The following is a 17,939-nucleotide window of genomic DNA, read 5'->3' as shown; positions in this document are numbered from 1 at the left end:
CTCAGGGAGAAGAGCAAAAAGACAAACGATGGGAAATGAGGAAAGAAACATACACAACGTCCAAAGAGCAAAGCTCCAGCGGCTATCCAGAAAAGACGGACCAGAGAGGGTGGAGGTGAGAAGAATCCACAGGTGAGAGCGGGCCTCTGCGTCCGAGGCCCCCCCATGAGCTGGGGGACCCAGGGCAAGTTAGCCTCCTTACCCCGAAAATGTGAGTAAGGGTAGTTTACCGGGTTATTACGAGGATTCAAAGGAGCAGTCCCTGCAAAGCGCTAAGAACCAAGCTGGTGCCTATCATGACCTCAGTAAACGAAAGCCACCGCCAGCTCCTCTTTCACACATACACGACCTGTCACCAGATTTTATTGGCTCGTCCTTCAAGCGCCCTCACCACCAGACCAGCCGCACCATCTCCGCCACCACCGCTTGCGCACCAGCACCGCCCAGGCTTCACAGACGCCGCCTGGCCCTTGGCCGCCCCTCCTCCCTTCCGTCCTCTCTCCGGGCCACAGCACAGGTGACCCTCACGACACCTAAGTCCCACCACATCACTCCTTTGCTAGAAACCCTGAGTAGAAGCCAAGTCTCCCACGACCAAGAAGCCTCCACACTGTCATCTCCCGGCGACGCCACTATCTCTGCTCACGTGCTGGACCGGCCTCACCGGACACCGAGCCGGCCAGGCACCTTCCCGCTCAGGGCCTGTGGACTCGCCCCTCCATCAGCCTGGCAGGCCCTCCTCCGGGCCACACTCCCCCTCTCGTTCTCGCGGAGGTCTGCTTGGCCACCCGAACATCTGGACCACACCCGCTCCTGTCTTCGTCCATCCCGGGGCAGCACTTCTTCCTTAGCACTTATCCCGCTGCCATACTGAAATGCTCTTTTCCACGCTGTTTCACGAGCACAGGATTGTCGTCTGTTGCTGTTGTTTGTTCACTTATGTTCCCAACGAGAGCCCAGTGTGAGGCAGGCACTCAGTGTTCACTGAATGAAAAGAAAAGAAACTTTCCCAGGACTCAAAGACCTGAGCTTCCAGACTGAAAGGCTCCACCTAACGCCCAGGAAAATCATCGCAAACTTTCCGACCCCGGGAACAGAGAGAGACTCGCTCGGCCTGCAGAGGTCAAACTTCTCGACAGCAACGTGGGCAGGAGGGAGGCAACTGGCAAACGCTGCCCACCGAGAACTTGTTCCCAAACCACCAGGCGAGTCTGAAGGTAGAGTAAGAGCACTTCCAGACTCTCAAGGTCTAAAATCATGTTGCCTTCCAGGCATCCACGCTCCTTAAAGCGACTGCAGGATCTGCACCACCGGAGCAGAAGGGAGAGCACAGGATCCTGAGGTCAGATGTGACACACGGATGGAGCAAAGGTGCCCAGGAGGGGTCACAGCGCAGGGGAGACCACCGACAGACGAGTAGATGGTAGTGTCCTTGGGAAAATGGGTGTCAGAGGAGTTGGAGAAGAATCAGTGAAACGGAGCAGGGCCCTACGGTCCTTCCCCCCACGTCCTCAGCCTGCCTTTTGTCTGGAAAAACTTTAGGCAAGGAATAAGCTTAATCAGAGAAGCGAGAAAACGCAGAAACAAAGAAAAGCGGCCAAACAGGACAAGACAATAGTTGAGTCGTTAAGCGCAGTCAAGGCCCTGTAGGTCCTCCTCAGGGGCCACAGATGATATTCTGAGCCACATCCTGTGAGCCATCTTGCAGATACTGAAACCCCACCAGGTGGAAGAAGTGAACTGCATGACGACCAGACTGTAGCCGCGACACAAGCTGCCACAATTCTGAGAACTGGCCTCAAGGAAATGGGAACCAACCGACCTTGGAACTGAAGACTAACTGCACTTCATCAAGATGACGCCGGTCAGAGCACCGCGTGGCCAATATCAAGACGCCTGTCAGAGCTGCCTGTGCTGTTTCTGCGTGTAGCCCCCTCCCTCCACCTATAGAAGCCCTTGCCCCCTGACTGTCAGGGGGGAGTCGGCCTTTGGACACGAGTTCACCCTCCCCCAACCCTGGCTGCCGGCATCGAAAATAAAGCAAACTTTCCTTTCCACCAACCTGGCCTCTTTATTGGCTTCTGCACAGTGAGCTGCTGGACCCCCCTTTGGTTACATCAGCAGTAGATACAAAGGAAACGAAGCTCTGTATGTGTGTGTGTGTGTGTGTGCGATGTGTGTTTGTGTGTTGTGTGTGTGTGTGCGATGTGTGTTTGTGTGTTGTGTGTGTGTGTGTGTGCGATGTGTGTTTGTGTGTTGTGTGTGTGTGTGCGATGTGTGTTTGTGTGTTGTGTGTGTGTGTGTGTGCGATGTGTGTGTGTGTGTGTGTGTGCGATGTGTGTTTGTGTGTTGTGTGTGTGTGTGCGATGTGTGTTTGTGTGTTGTGTGTGTGTGCGATGTGTGTTTGTGTGTTGTGTGTGTGTGCGATGTGTGTTTGTGTTGTGTGTGTGTGTGCGCGATGTGTGTGTGTTGTGTGTGTGTGTGTGTGCGATGTGTGTTTGTGTGTTGTGTGTGCGCGATGTGTGTTTGTGTGTTGTGTGTGTGTGTGTGCGATGTGTGTTTGTGTGTTGTGTGTGTGTGTGTGCGATGTGTGTTTGTGTGTTGTGTGTGTGTGCGCGATGTGTGTTTGTGTGTTGTGTGTGTGTGTGTGCGATGTGTGTTTGTGTGTTGTGTGTGTGTGTGTGTGCGATGTGTGTTTGTGTGTTGTGTGTGTGTGTGCGATGTGTGTTTGTGTGTTGTGTGTGTGTGTGCGATGTGTGTTTGTGTGTTGTGTGTGTGTGTGTGCGATGTGTGTTTGTGTGTTGTGTGTGTGTGTGTGTGCGATGTGTGTTTGTGTGTTGTGTGTGTGTGCAATGTGTGTTTGTGTGTTGTGTGTGTGTGTGTGCGATGTGTGTTTGTGTGTTGTGTGTGTGTGTGTGTGCGATGTGTGTTTGTGTGGGGTGTGTGTGTGTGTGTGTGTGTGCGCGTGCGGGGGCATATTTAGCTTTAGCAAACACTGAGGCAAAACCGGATATATCATTTAGAAACACGGGGCTTCAAGAGTCTGGAGAAGTGGGGAGGCCCGGGACGGGAGGCTGCTGATTCTTTCAGAAGCCATTTACAATCCTTCAAAATGGTTAAAAGTATAATTTTCGAAAGATACACGGACTTCCAAACTTTCCAACGTCACCTATGAAAATGTTTCTTTCACGGCGTTTACCTACCAAACTGTGATGGTGACAGATGCTGGTACCTTGGATCCCAGGTGGAAAAACAGGCAAAAACTGAAGTACTTTGAAATAGTTTTATTGGCTCATAAGACCTTTGCATATAAAAAAAATACCCAAAACACTATGCAGTATTAAATCACAATTACATTTCTTTGCCAATTGAAACTACCCAGAATATACATCTTTTAAAAGAAAAAAACCCTACAGAACTGAATTCTGAAATGACATTATGACTTAAATACTATGACAAAATAGATAATCCCTCCTAACGTTAATTAATTGCACAAAGCTGCCAGACCGTTTCATGAGCATAATGTCGCACAGGGTGCAAACGAACACAATTTCGACGCCACACGTTCGGCTGAAGGAAGCTTCCCCCCCTCCAGGAACGCTTACACCTCTGGCACGGAAGGTCGGCCTGTTGTAACGCCCGCCAGGCCACCCACCGGCGATCCAGGGCCTCCCCTCCCTGGCCCAGCCTCCGAGTCAGCACCGCCGCTGCTTAAAGAAATCCACGCCCCTCAGTTCCTCGGGCAGGTAGTCCTGGTCTGCGGGCTCGCTGTACACGGGGGTGTACTTGTAGCCCTGGCCGTAGCCTAGATCCTTCATGAGCCTGGTGGGCGCGTTGCGCAGGTGCAGGGGGACGGGGGGCAGGGGCCCCTGGTGGCTCCGCAGGCAGGCCTTGACGTTGTTGTAGGCGCTGTACACCTCGATCGACTTCGGGGCTCGGGCCAAATAGACGACGCACTGGGCCAGGAGCACCTGGGCGAGAGGGCACCACTGTCACAGGGGCGCCGCCCCTGGTTAGTTGTGAGAAGACCCCCGCCCCATCCCCGCCCCCAGGCTTTTACTCCCCCGCTTTGCCCACAGTCTGGATCACCTAGGACAGAAAGAAGACATTCCTGCTTGAGGCGAGAGGCTGAACCAGACCACTGGTTTTCTTTTTTTTTTTTTTTTAAACTGAAGGAACATTTTATCACATGAAATTTTTCTTGAAAGCCGAATATACAGAGCTAAGCAGAAGCGGCCCTGTTTGTGGGTGAACCTGCGGAGGTTTCCTGTTTGGCCCCTCTGACACTTCTGTCCCCAGGAAACCCCGGGCACCTCCTCGGCACTCAGGACTCCCCCAGTTTGAACACATGACCCTGCTGACACCCGAGGTCCTCTCTCTAGAGTCTTAAGCTTCTAAGATGCGAGTGAGAAAGCCAAGCAGCTTCTTCAGCGTCCCAGGCACCCACGGTGAGGGACCACGAAGGGACACAGCGTGAGAGCAAGGGACCGATCTGCAAAGAACGGAGCGGGTTCCCTTACCTCGCACTCGGGCATGCCTATAAAGTGACAGCCTTGGTAGGCGGCGACTGCTTGTGTTAATGCAGACGGGTCGGCCAGACCTGCCACACACACAGAGACAAAGGCACGTGTAAGTCGTAACGCACACCCCCATCCTGACCCATCACTGCCTGCAGACTTTGACCAAAAGAATCCACTCAGCAAAATCTGATCTCACTAGCATACTGGAGACATTTACTGAGTGGGTACTGTGCAGAGTCAAGAATTGTCTCCTCATGGATAAAAACTCTACAGCTAGTAGGAAAAACAGGAGACTACGTACAACCCACATAAGGAGCCGAGGCCGTGAAGACAGCCACAAGGACGGACACATTAAAAGCAGAACATTTACTAAACCAAAGCAAGGTAGAGCTTTCTGGTCGTTTTCTTTAAATAGTGTCCAGAATCTTCCATCTCTTTCTCAGGAGCTGTCTGATGGAACCAGAACACCTGACTGCAAAGCAAATTTAAAATGTTTCTTTTATTTCAACACAGGCACCTCAGAGAGACTGTGGGTTTGGTTCCAGACCACTGCAATAAAGTGAATACCGCAATAAAGCAAGTCGCATGAAATTTTTGGTTTCCCAGTGCACATAAAGGTTACGTTTACATGCTACCGTCACCAACGGCATTATGTCTAAAAATACTTTATTGCTAAAAAAATGCTAACCATCATCTGAAGCTTCAGTGAGCCAATCTTTCTGCAGTAGCGGCATCAAAGATGACTTGTCACACATCTCCATAACAAAAATATAACGGAGGTGAAGAAGTGTGAAATACCACGAGAATTACCGAAGTGTGACAGAGACGCCATGGGAGCAGCTGCTGTGGGAAAAAGGGTGCTGCCAGACCCACCTGACGCAGGGATGCCACAAACCTTCACTTCGTAAAAAACGCACTATCTGTGACACGCAGCAAAGTGCAGATGAAACGAGGGGGCCTGTCCTCCTGCGTGGTCCACACCGCAGAGGAAGCAGAAAACGGTGACTCTGGGAGACAAACACCCCGAGCACACCCCCCGCCCCCCGGGAATAAGCGGCTGTGCTCACACTGACTCTCCCCCTCCCCACCTGCCCCACATGGAGCCAAGGGATTCCCAGGCCGAAAGGCAGCAGCACCGCTGGGCCCGGGCCCCCCGTCACTCACCCACGTCCTCGCTGGCAAATCTCACGAGCCGCCGGGCCACGTACAGCGGGTCCTCGCCCCCCTCCAGCATGCGCCCCAGCCAGTAGAGGGAGGCGCTCGGGTCCGAGCCCCGCATGGACTTGTGCAGCGCGGAAATGCAGTTGTAGTGCTCCTCTCCTGGACACCAGAGAGCACCGCTCAGCTGTGGCGGGACGTGGGGTCCGCGCCCACACGCCATCCGAGCCACGCGCTGCTCTCACTCGGCTGACTTCAAGGAAGCCTGAACTAGCGCGGGGCCCAGGAAGGCCTGAGGAGAGCGAGGTGGGACAGCCGCGCTCAAGCTGCCCGGTGACCGGTGTGGGACGCTGAGCCTGGATGTGGGCGCGAGGCCCGGCAGTGCGGGCCCGGCCCACCGCAAGACACGGAGCACGCAGGACAGCTCTCCTCCGCCCGCTTCGCCGACTGTGAGCAAGGAGGCGGCCCCGATTCTCCCCCGCTGCAGAGGTCCTCGGGTCTCACACTTCTACTAGGTCCACGATGAAGGTAACACGGTCGAGGCCACGGGCTCTGGAGCCAGGCGGCCTGGGTTTAAATGCCAAGCGCACCGGCCACGTGACCGTGGGCAAGTCTGACCCCGTCTGTGTCTTGGTCCCTCACCTGCAGAATGGGTGCAACACCAGCTAGCTCACGGGGCTGTATTCATAACGGCCGCCAGGCACAGGGCAAGCGCTGTAGGCACGTGTGTGAGTTGGACGTTCTACGCTAGCTTCTATTTCTGCTTTTACCATACACCACTTCACAGCCTAGAATTCCACACTATCTGTGTAGAACCTCAACCTCAACGCAGGGCAGAGAACCTGTTCTCATTTGGAAATCTCTTCACTCTGACACAGAAATATCGGAGCTAGCTACCAAATCCCATATATGCTAGATGACATGAAAAGAAATAAGTAAAATCCTGGGGGTGGCGGTCTTTGTCTCAGCAGAGTTACAAAAAAGGCCAAGAGTACCAGCGAGCAGGTTCCAGGGCGAGGCCGCTATCATCCGTATTTATGGAACAAAGCCCGTGAGAGGATGATTCTCTAGGTTCTGAAGTGTATTTGTGTCTGCCGACCCACTGTGGGTGGGGATGTGACAGCGGGGGCGGCACGAAGGGGAAGGCTTCTAGAATGTGCAGGTTCTCAAGGCCTGGCCCAGGCGGGCAGCAGAGAGCTGTGGAGAACGGGGGTCCCCGTTGTGCGTGGCTCCCCGTGATGGAACATGACCCCGAGAAACAGGAACCCCCGGCTGGGATGTGTCTGACAGCGCGCGTGCGTGTGTGCGTGCACGTGCGTAGGTATGTGCTGCAGGGATGAGGCTGGTGACCGTGGGGCGGGCTGGCGTGCAGGCAGCGCCGACACGGGGGAAGGTCCTGTCCTCAGGATCCGTCAGACTTGGATTTGAGGATGAGTTTTAGCACTTGCTTTGTGAACTCAGGCTTTGCCATCTGTAAACTGGGGTAACATTAATAGTTACCTAACTGCCTAAGGTTTTGAAAACTAAAAGACAAACTTCCACGTTAGCTACCGTTACATTAGATGGCAGCTCTCTGGTTTTTAGCTGACAGTCTGATGACACATGAGAGCAGTTCCACGGGGTCCCGTCAGAATGAAGTATCACCTTAGTACAGCCACAGAGGAGGGAGACCAGAGCCTCCAGAAACAACGGGAGCCCAGCACGCGGGTGCATCTCCACCTCTGGAAACTACATTTCAGTCACGTCGCCAATCCTTACGCCTGGCCAGAGCGAAGCCATGCTCCACACCCGGAACGGCTTCCTGTCCAGATTTTCTGAGCAGTCATACCACTTCGGGGCACAAAGTGCTGGGGGCTGAGATGCCTGGGCTGCAGCGGGACGGAGACGGGAGCGGCCATGACAGGCCTCCAGCACGTCCCGAGTGCCCCCAGTCGGCCGAGGCGCTTCCCAGAGGCCACATGGCCCGCTTGGTGGCCTCATCAGGAGGCCATGCCCGGAACCAGTCATCGCCAAGCTTCCCCCATGCCCCGCCCCGGACAGCTGAAGGAGCTTCCATCACCAAGAAGCATCTGGAAGCACTGCAGACACGGCATGCAGTGACAGCTCGAGCCATCAGCTTCCTCTCAAAGGTGTAGAAGGCTACTCCGGTTCCTGCCGCGGCTGCCGAGAATCACACAGACCCAGGTCTACCCTACAGCCTCATCTGCAGGAGACTCTCTTCAGCACCTGCGTCTTTTATAAAAAGACACAAACGGGCTGTGCTTACGACATTTAATATTGCCAGGTCAGGAATTTAAAAAGAGCCGGGATCATATTTGGTACCTGTAAATACGGTTCTATGAAAACAGATAAATACACACGTCAACTTTAATTTTTTAAAAAGCTATTATGAAATGAAAGCACAAATTCTATGTAAACTTAATTTTGCGTGAAGACTCTAAGAATTAAAGATTCTAACTCATTTAGCTAACTCTAACTGAACTGAGCTTCTGAAGTTAGAGGCGCACCCAACTTCCCGCAGTTTCATCCCCGCTCTCAGGGCCGCCCTGCTGTGCACCCGAGGAACCGGGAAGCAGGTTTGCGACACGGGGCTCTGGGCGGGAGGTGCCTCTATGACCAACACGGAGCTGCCCGGGGGCCGCACAGCTCGGGCGGTCACTCACCTGCTCGGTCGTACAGGATGTGAGAGCGCTGGAGGCCTTCCTTCACGTCGCTCTCGGTGACCAGCACGCGGCTGGGAGGGTAGCTCTGCCCGCTCTTCTTCCCGAACGCCTTCCTGGCACTCAGCCTGGCCAGCACCGCCAGCTGCAGCCCGTTCAGTCCGGCCCGCGCGTCCCCGTCGCTCAGGCGGGCCAGTGTGTCCACTGCCTTGTCCTCTATGAACACGGAGGGCCTGCAACACCACCGAGAGCGCGTCACACGTGGGGGACACGCTCACCCCACAGCACTCTGTGACCTTTTGTCCCTGCAAGGCCACTAACGAGGCACCCGAGGTTCAAGCCTCTGCCCTGGATCCCAAGCCACTGTGTTAAAGCGGGTCCACGGTGTCACACGGGTTGGCATCAAGACTGAGAACTGCCTTGCCCTGGAGTCGCGAGGTGATTTCACTGGACGCTCTGCCCTCTGCATCCGTGGGTTCCGCATCCACGGATTCAACAGCCTTGGATGGAAAACGTCAGGGGGAGATTCCAGATGGTTCCAAAAGGCACAGCTTGAATCTGCTGCATACCAACAACTATTTACAACAGTCTACGTGTCACTTACATTGCGTGAGGTATCACAAATCCTCTAGAGATGATCTGAAGTATATGGATGTGCTCAGTCCCTATGCAAACACTACGCCATCTTGCAGAAGGGACCTGAGCATCCGCCACCCTCGGATTTTGGTATCTGCTGGGGCAGGGGCCCTGGAACCGTTCCCCCGCAGATACTGAGTGACAACTACATAGGCCTACACGTGTTCCTTATTTTACAAACGACCCACCAGGTCCCCAGCCCCTCTGGGCACAGCAGGACCCAGAAGCAGGGCTCTGGGATTTAGGCCTGGGGCATATGCTGCCACGGGGGTACTAAGCACACGCGGACCTTCGTAAAGGTGGTCTAACCACGACTCCTTTTCGACTCTAACTGAACTACTTTTCCTATTCCCAGTCTAGTCACACAAGATGTGTGACACATCTAGTTACCTAGAGGGGTCTTACTCTTCCCGGCTAGGTGTCAGCTGCGCGTGCGCAAAGCAAAAAGTAACCGTTCAAAGTGACGGCTCACCCGTGTCGTCGGCAACCTTCATCAGCTGCTTGAAAAACAGCTCCTAGGCAGCCGCTGGGCTGGGCCAAGGCGGGGAGTGGGAGGTGGCCACAAGAGGGGCCCAGCTTGTCTACGAGGTCCATGCAGAGTTCCTGACCACACACCCACCCCCCCTCGCTCTGGTGAACAGCCTGAACGACCCCGGTCTGCACCTCACTCCCTGACGACCCCGAGCCCCTGCCCCCTCACCAAAGCCAAGCCTTCTGGGGAACGCCTCCCACCCCAGGGGTTAGCTGCGCTGTGAGTGACTCTCCCAGGACCCCTCACAGCTGCCTGGGCCCCAGAGCCGTGCGAACCGCCTGCAGGGCCCCCTCTTCCCTTCCTCATCTGACACTCACCACACACACCAAGGCCACCTCACTGGCTCTTTGTAAAGCTGACGGCCCGCTCCTGAAGCAGATTTTTTTTTTTTTTTTTTTTTGGCAGTACGCGGGCCTCTCACTGTTGTGTCCTCTCCCGTTGCGGAGCACAGGCTCCGGACGCGCAGGCTCAGCGGCCACGGCTCACGGGCCCAGCCGCTCCACGGCATGTGGGATCTTCCCGGACCGGGGCACGAACCCACATCCCCTGCATCAGCAGGCGGACTCTCAACCACTGCACCACCAGGGAAGGCCTGAAGCAGATTTTTGATGATTTGGAAAAAACTAGACAACCCACACTAAAGAGAATGTGTTGCACAGGCCCACACCAGAGGGGGTGTGGCAGCCCAGGTATGCCTGAGAGGGAGGGCAGTCGGGGCTCGGTGACGGCACATCATCTGTGTGTGTGTATACACGTGTGCATGTGTGTATACATGTGTGCGTGTATATATGTGTGTACCTGTATACACGTATGTGTACGTGTATGTATATGCATCTGGGTGTGTTTGGGGGGGGCAGGGAGACCCAAACGGCCTGAACATCTCATTTCAGAACTAATAAAAGGCTTCCTAGCAACAAAGAGCCCGCAGGGCCACCTGCAGGAGGAAAGGGATCGAGCCGCAGCCCTGAGCGAGCGTCACCTGGAGCCGGGCCATTTGGTGGTGACATGCCGTCTCTCCACCCCCGCCACCGCCGGGCCGCGAGGACGGAAATCATGTTTCATTCTTTATGAATGTGCACTCCACATCTGCACAACGAACGGACTAACTTCAATCTTCCCACAATCTCAGAGTGAAACATGTATTTTTAAACATGGTGACACATGGAAAGTACAAAAAAACCAAAGCCATAAAAACCCCTTATGCGTACCACCTAGAGAATGACAGCTACCAGGTCATTTGCTGGATCTGCTCTATGGGCCGTCCACCCACGTCTCTGTCAACCTCGCTGGACCTGGGTGGTGTGACCTGCAGCTCCGGACACACCGGCTGGCAGAGAGAGCCTTCTGAACACCTTGTGAATTTCTATCCTATAAATATCCAGTCTCGTTTTTAAAACAAAATTGGGGCCATACCATATAGCGCTTACAATCTTACTAAAAAAATTATTATTTTGAAATACAAGCAAGCTACTCAGAACTCTGAATATTACTTGTTTACCAAATGGGATTATAAAAAATGTAAACACCAGCAACAAAGGGGTAAAGTCCCCTGTTGCTCTGCCACCTTCAGGTCAGGGCTCTGGTGCACGCACCTCCCGCCTGTGTGACTGTCCACCGGATGCACCGAGAGGCATGAAGTGCTTTGGGGCAGAGAACAGGCAGACGGGTGGCCTCACACCCCGGCCCTCCCGCTGCTCCCGCGTTTCCACACCTCCGCACGGGCCTCGCTAACTATGAGAGAAGCCGACTAGCAGACTGCGAGCTAGCCTTTAAAAACGGGGACGAGTTTTACGTGGGTGGAAAAGGAAATCCTTCCTTCGCTGTTTAGACTCTTAACCAAAGTCCACACTGTTCCACTGTCACCCTGTCCATCAGGTCTGGAGTCAGGGGACGGGAGGGCACCCCCCCGGCCGCCAGTGCGCCACAGCCCCTCTTCCATGTGAGCCACACCCCAATTTCAGCCCCGCCCAAAATGAGTCTTTGTAAACACAAATGAATCTGTCAGCACCTGGGCTCCACTAACCAAGGTGCCACTTGGGACAGTCACGCGCCGAGTCTCTGATGGGAACCGGCTGCCAAGAAAGCCGCACAGGACGGCCAGAGGTCCCTACCGCCGCCAGTCCATCCCAACCCCCGCCGACTCCAGACGGCCAGAGGTCCCTGCCGCCACCAGTCCGTCCCAACCCCCGCCGACTCCAGCCAGCTTCTGAAGAGGAATAAATGCGCCAGAACACCTTGAGATCTCAGGAGAGGGAACGGAGGAGGGTCACGCGAGAACAGAGGCAGGGACGCGTGCACCGCCTTTGGCAAAACCCCTCAACAAACAGTCACTACTGCACAGATCACGGGGACCGTGCTCCGGCTCGAGAGTTTAAGGCTATTGTAAAACGGAAGCGTACACTTCTACAATGTTTTTCATTTGGAAGTAACTTTCCAAAGTCATAAAAGAATTAAAGGAGGCACAATCTACCTTGGGTAGATTGCCTGAAATTGCACAGCATCCCACAGAGAAATAAGCAGTAGACCATAAACTATATCGTTATAATGTGATTCAAAAAACGGTGCCATAATAAGGGAAAAAATGGTTTAAGTGCACTGGGAAAGATCACATTCCAAAGTAATGAGACCCAGAGAGGAAGGAAGTGACAGCCTTGTCCTCTAGCTGGAGAGCAGCATGGGGTCTGAGCCGGAACCTGGGCGCGAGCGGCAAGGCCAGCGCCATCCTTCCCCCTTTCCTTCCAAGGCCTGCATCTTTGTGCACCTTGTTTTCCTGCGACCTGGAGGATTCTACAGCTGGATGTCTAAGCTGCAGGAGGAGTGAAGTAAGTGAAAAGACGCCTATTATTTCATGCAGAAGCACATACGTGGCTCAGTTACCCGCTCCCTGAATGACAAAACAATGCTCTGTGACTCTCTAAGGAAAAGGAACACTCCACGGTCAGGGTGACAAGAGCGACGTGTGTCACGTTACAGAGAACTTTTCTAAAATCCAGGTGTGTGGATCTCAGCACAGATTTACTGACTCCACAGCCTCCAGGGCCTGACCCCGGGCACATGCCTTTTCAAACTATATCCCTGGTAAGCGTGATGTGCAGATCTGGTCAAAAGACACAACTGCTAAATTACACATGGAAGCCTTTGGTTCCTAATCCTTTACAAATTAATACAGTCTGCCTGGACACGAAGAAGCACAGAGAAAGGTTAGAATGTTAATACTCACCAGCAGCACTTTCACTCAGTACCAAGGAGGTACTAAGTAACTCCTTGAACTTCAGGTTCCTTCTTCCAACTGGGTTAGAAGCACGCTTTCAAAATCCAGCTCCATCATTCAAGCTGTGTCATCTGGGGCACATGACTCGGCCTTTTTGCGTCTCAGCCTCCTGAGCCAATGACCTATGATGTCTCCCAACTTAACTTCTTGTCAGAACTGCTAACGAGTAGACCCCTGATCGTCTGCACCCTGCCTGCTGCTCTGGTCCTCGTTTCACTTAAACTACGGCATGGCCGTGATGGGGAGGGGATAACCTGACAGTCATCCCGTGAATAAAATAAATAAATGACCCTAGATACACACAAACATGGCACAGAAAGTTGCAGACACATAACGACAGCCAGTACATGCACAAAAAACACACACACAAAAGTCAGGATTGTTTCCCTCTCAATTTCCCTTTATCACTCGGTTCCGCGAGTCTGCAGTGGACGTGCTGCTTGGAGGAAAGCTGGACTGGACGCACAGAGCGGGCAGCAGCCCTGCAGACCCCGGCGCACGCCCCGCACGCAGAGGCCCCTCCTGGAGCTCCCACCGTGGGTGGCGGTCCCGCCTCGGCTCTACCCTAAAGCCACGCAACCTGAGTGCTGATGGGGTCCTCGGCCACATCCAGGGCTCTCACGAGGCACCACATAGCTCCTCCGGCATCCAAGACAGGAGCGAGCGGAGGAGGCCGGACACACGGGGAGGGGCAGCTGAAACCCACGCCCCGAGCCTGAAATTCGGTCTTGTGCTTTAATCGTCACAGAGGAGCAGCCCCAGAGCAGTGGAGGTGAGGGTGCAGGCGCCAGCCCCAGGCAGATGGGCCTCGCCCCCCAGCGCTATGGCTGCTGACGCGGGACCCCGGGGCGGCTGAGGAATGCGCCCTAATACAAAGAAGGTAAAACCTCTGCCCCAGGTAACCCAGCCAGTCATCCACGATACACACCCCGAAGGCATCATTTTCAGCTAAAATTTCTTTACTTTCACGGAACTGAGTTTGACTTCTAGAGTGCTCAAACGTCATCCTAAAAAGACTTAAGGAGTTTTATGGTAATATTTATACTAATTCTTAGTGTCTTAAAAAGAAAAAAAACTGCAAGAACAGGAAATTGGGATCTGAGCATAAACTTCAAAAGATTCATAAGGTAAGTGTATCCTGTAAAGAAAATAATCAATAAGGCTTCTCATGGTCAGTCTTCCAAGCCTTAAAAAAGAAGTGTGCTAGGAAAAGACCCAAATCTGTCAGCACAAAAGCAAACACCCAAGAACTAAAGCAAGAGGCTAAACAGTTAAAGCTGGAAGAACTACAGATGAGCCCGCAATGGGCTCTAATGCGCATGTGAAAAGCCAGGAGCCCTTTGCAGAGACAAAGCCACACCTGTCTGCCTGTCTGTAACCCAGCACTTCCCTCCTCCATTCCCTTCTCTCCTAGGAGGACATTTCTCCACCCCGCCCCTCCAGCCCCAGCCGGGGATTCTCCGGGAGGTGTCACCCCAGGGCCCTGCCAGAGCCGGAGTCACTTACTCAGAGCCGCTGTTGCTGCCGTGGCCCAGAGGGTCGGCAGGGCGGCTGGAGTCCAGGACGTGGATCCCCAGGGAGTTGATCGCCCGCATCAAGACAGTCACCACAGCCTCCACCGGAAGCTTCTCGAGAACGATAACCCGGCAGCGGCTCAGAAGAGCAGCGTTGACCTGGAAGGAGGGGTTCTCCGTGGTCGCCCCAATCAGCGTGATGGTTCCACACTCCACGTGAGGAAGGAACGTGTCCTGATCGTGGAGGAAAACAAAAGAAATTGACCCCCGTCGACACCCTGCAGGATCCTGGGTAAGTCGGCTGTTCCTTCCTTTTCCTAATTCTGCGCTCAGGATTAGGTTAGGAACTTAGACTCACCGTGAGTCCTGACGTTTAAACACTTACGAAAATTGGAAGCTTGACCCAAAGTGGTGTTTCTGATATGTATAGCTCATAAGTATACCAACAATTTCATTTATCAGATAGAGGAAGCATTTTCTGGTCACCAAAAAAAAAAAACGCTAAGAAAAAGTGAAGGGACACAGGCAAAGGAGAAGGGCTGAGGGTCTAGGCTTCTGCGGACGGAGAATTATCATCACCCCCAGCCCCGAGCATTTATGCAGTGACCTCACGGGCTTTACACTCAAGTCAGCATTCACAAGGACCACAAGAAAGTAAAAAGAAGTGAACATACCTGCTGGGACTTATTGAACCGATGAATCTCGTCAATAAAAAGGATGGTTTTCCTCTTGAAAAAGCGCTTCTCGTTCTGAGCTTGTTTGATGACGTCGCGCACGTCGGTTGTCTTGGCGCTGGTCGCCGACAACGTCACGAACCTCACGCTGTGTTTCTTGCTGTTGTTAGCTATGATGTGGGCCAGCGTGGTCTGCGACAGAGGGCAGAGCGTGGAAGCTGGTGAGATGGAGGGACGCGCACCTAGGCTGCCGCGGCAGCGTTCACCCGCGGCCTGAACGCTGAGGCGCGCTCGGCAGCAGATACGCTCGGAAACAGCGCAGCGCGCTTCCAAGTGGAAAAGAATGTTACAAAGAAAACAGGAAAGCAGCTGAAAGTTCGCCGATCCTGATCTCCTCTCCTTGGTGTCTAACCCCATCTGATGGCTTCCTGGGGACGCTAAGATCTCTGGAACCCCCGGAAGGAGCGGCCACCTTGAGGCGGCAGAGCCTGGCGACAGCCGTGACCTCTCCCAGCCAAGGACACAGCATCACGGACGGCTGAGGCGCAGACCCACGGGGCTGGCGGGGCCACATCCGAAAGCTCCGCAGGGCAGCTCAGAAGAGGAGAGCCAGCCCTTGAACTGAGAGCCCAGTGATGACCCCCGGCGCTCAGGGCGACCCCCGCCCCGTGGGACTGTCCACTGAGGACAGAGACGGAACAGCAGCACCGCGACCCTGTCAGCGCTTCCCGGGAAGCGACGCCCGGCGCCTGGCATTTAGTAGGTGCTTGATAAACACACACACGCTGTTATTAACTTTATTATTACTGTCAGCAGTGAAGTATAGCAGTTAAGGACGGAGGTAAAGAAAAACGGAAGACCGTGTCACGAGGAGCAAATGTGCTCCTGAACGAGTGGGAAGGGGGCGTTCTGTTTTCTGAAGTCGCACAGCACCATCATGCACTGCGGCTGCTCCTCTGCAAGCCCGGCCACAGGCCACATCTGCCTCGCTGTGACCGGCGACCAACCACTACTCTGAACGGTTCGGCCCACTGGCTCTCCTGCCAGGCATGCGCTCTGAGCGCCCCTCCGCAGGGGCGTTTTTCTTGCCATCTGCCTCTACGCCCGCCACCTGATTAGCTGTTCTGACCGTCTTAAGAGCTCTAGGGAATCACTAAGAATGCTACCGCGTGCTGCCATGCTTCCTGGGTCAACTCCGATTGTTCCTGGCTTCAGAAGCTCCAGTGCAAACAAGAAGGCACACCACGAGCAGGACGCACTCTAGGAACTGGAATAAACGGAGATGCGATTAAGCTGTGGGAGACGAAGCTGGAAAGAACAACTGGAGGAAATCCGTAAGAGCCCTTGTGCGCTGAGGGCTCTGGGCCCGCTCACAGCTCTGAGCCCCTTCGTGCCTCGTCCTGGGCTTTGCTATTCGCTCCCTCGTGCTCCTCTCCTCCCTTTCCCTGAAGACAGGAAAATATGTATTTCAGCACCTCCTCGCTTTCTCTTTTTTCCGTCTAGCTCCTGTCTCCTTAGGGCTCCTTCCCAGTCTCCCCAGCGCTTTTCCAGTGACGTGTTCTCTAGACCCCAACATCCTAAGTGCCCTCCTCTGGGCTTGTGCCCGCCCCTAAGAAAACACTGGCCACCAAGATGCACCGATGTTGCTTCTTTAAAGGATAAGCCATCCTAAGGACAGTTATGGAAACGGCGGATGAAGGCGGCTCGCAGGGGCAAGGAGTTCTCCTGTCAGTCCTGTTAAGCGAGCACAGTCTCAAGTTTTAACGAACACCCGTCTGCTGAAAAAAACAACGGCTACAAGGAGCCGGAAGCAGCACAACAGAAATTCTACAATTCCCGGCTGCTGGCTGCACACCTGACTCCACCCGCCCCCGGAACAGGATGGACCACGGCTCTGGGCGGCCCGCCACGGGAGTCCCCCGATTCCCGCGCACCCCCCGCATTCAGACACCTTCACTCTGTTAACGCCCGGAGAACGCGCCTGCGGCCCGCGGGCGCTGCGGGGCGGGCGGACGCGCTCACCTTGCCGCAGCCCGGCGGCCCCCACAGGATGAGCGAGGGCACCTCGTTGGCCTCGAGCAGCGAGCGCAGCAGCGTCTCGGGCCCCACGGCGCGGCCCTGCCCCACGAAGTCCTGCAGCGCGTCGGGCCGCATCGTGTCGGCCAGAGGCTTCCCCTGCAGCAGCTGCCGCACTTCCTCGGCCGCAGGGACCCGGGCGTGCGGGCGGCCCCCCGGGGCCTCGAAGGTGGCGGCGGCGTCCGCGTCCGCGTCCCAGCGGCCCGCGTCGTCCTCGCCATCTGCGTCGCCCGCCGCCTCCTCCTCCTCCGGCGCCTCCGCCTCGTCCCAGCTCCGCGGGGACGCGCTGCCCGCCGCCGCCGCCGGCCGCTGCCCCGCGCCCTTCCCGCCGGGGCTGCCGGGCCGCGCCACCGGGAAGTCGGGGATGAGCCGCGCGCCGCTGGGCGTGGGCGGCGCGTCGTAGCTCTCTCGGCTCTCGGTCTCGCCGCCGTCGTCCGGCTCCTCGGCCTCGCCCTCGCTGCTCTCGGCCGCCGTCGGCGTGGCCGGCTGCTTGAGCGCGGAGCTCTCGGACGGCCGGCGCCGCTTGGCGCGGGGCGGCGCGGGCTCCGCGTGGCCCGCCGGGTGCAGCAGCAGGCAGCGGTCTAGGTGCGAGTTGATGTGCGCGGCGGGCATGGTCTGCTGGCACACGGGACACTGCACCCGGTGCAGCTGCGCCAGGAACGGGTCGTCCTCGGGCCCGCTCACCTCCATGGCGGCCGCCGCGCTAGGCCCCGCGCCGCGCGACCCTCGCTCGGGGAGGCGGCAGGACGCGAGCGGGCCGGCGGAGGGCGCCGCTCATGCCTCACGTCCGGGCTGCCCGCGTCGGCCCGCCCTCGGCCGGCAGCCCCGGCGCCTCGCGCGGCGCGCCGGGAAGCAGAGTCCGCGGCCCCTCGCCCGGCAGCCGCTGGCCACGGCCCGC

At 55.7% G+C, this 17,939-nt stretch overlaps 1 protein-coding gene across 2 annotated transcripts; it reads right to left on the bottom strand.

Moving 5' to 3' along the window:
- Positions 1-3,269: 3,269 nt before the first annotated feature.
- WRNIP1 (WRN helicase interacting protein 1) lies at positions 3,270-17,836 on the bottom strand. 2 transcript variants are annotated; one of them, XM_082663259.1, is made up of 7 exons: positions 16,988-17,836; positions 14,966-15,157; positions 14,284-14,525; positions 8,342-8,571; positions 5,685-5,840; positions 4,521-4,600; positions 3,270-3,971 (listed from the first exon to the last, which is right to left on the bottom strand). In XM_082663259.1, exons 1-7 carry the CDS (start codon positions 17,729-17,731, stop codon positions 3,696-3,698), a joined length of 1,920 nt encoding a protein of 639 aa, XP_082519385.1. In that variant the 5' UTR covers positions 17,732-17,836; the 3' UTR covers positions 3,270-3,695. The 2 variants fall into 2 exon arrangements, with proteins under 2 accessions (XP_082519385.1, XP_082519386.1); XM_082663260.1 differs by lacking the exons at positions 4,521-4,600; positions 5,685-5,840.
- Between the last annotated feature and the right edge of the window lie 103 nt (positions 17,837-17,939).

This window comes from Grampus griseus (genome assembly GCF_964374135.1).
Source record: "Grampus griseus genome assembly, chromosome: 10".
Taxonomy (NCBI): Eukaryota; Metazoa; Chordata; class Mammalia; order Artiodactyla; family Delphinidae; genus Grampus; species Grampus griseus.
This window is presented reverse-complemented; position numbering and strand designations above follow the sequence as displayed.

What these genes read in the sequence shown, in the direction of transcription:
- WRNIP1 (XM_082663259.1), bottom strand. Translation starts at nt 17,731, where the DNA reads ATGGAGGTGAGCGGGCCCGAGGACGACCCGTTCCTGGCGCAGCTGCAC. An exon ending in CATCCTGTACGACCGAGCAG is followed by an intron (nt 5,841 to 8,341) that starts GTGAGTGACCGC and finishes TCTGGTGTCCAG; the next exon opens with GAGAGGAGCACTACAACTGC. An exon ending in TAGGCATGCCCGAGTGCGAG is followed by an intron (nt 3,972 to 4,520) that starts GTAAGGGAACCC and finishes CCTCTCGCCCAG; the next exon opens with GTGCTCCTGGCCCAGTGCGT.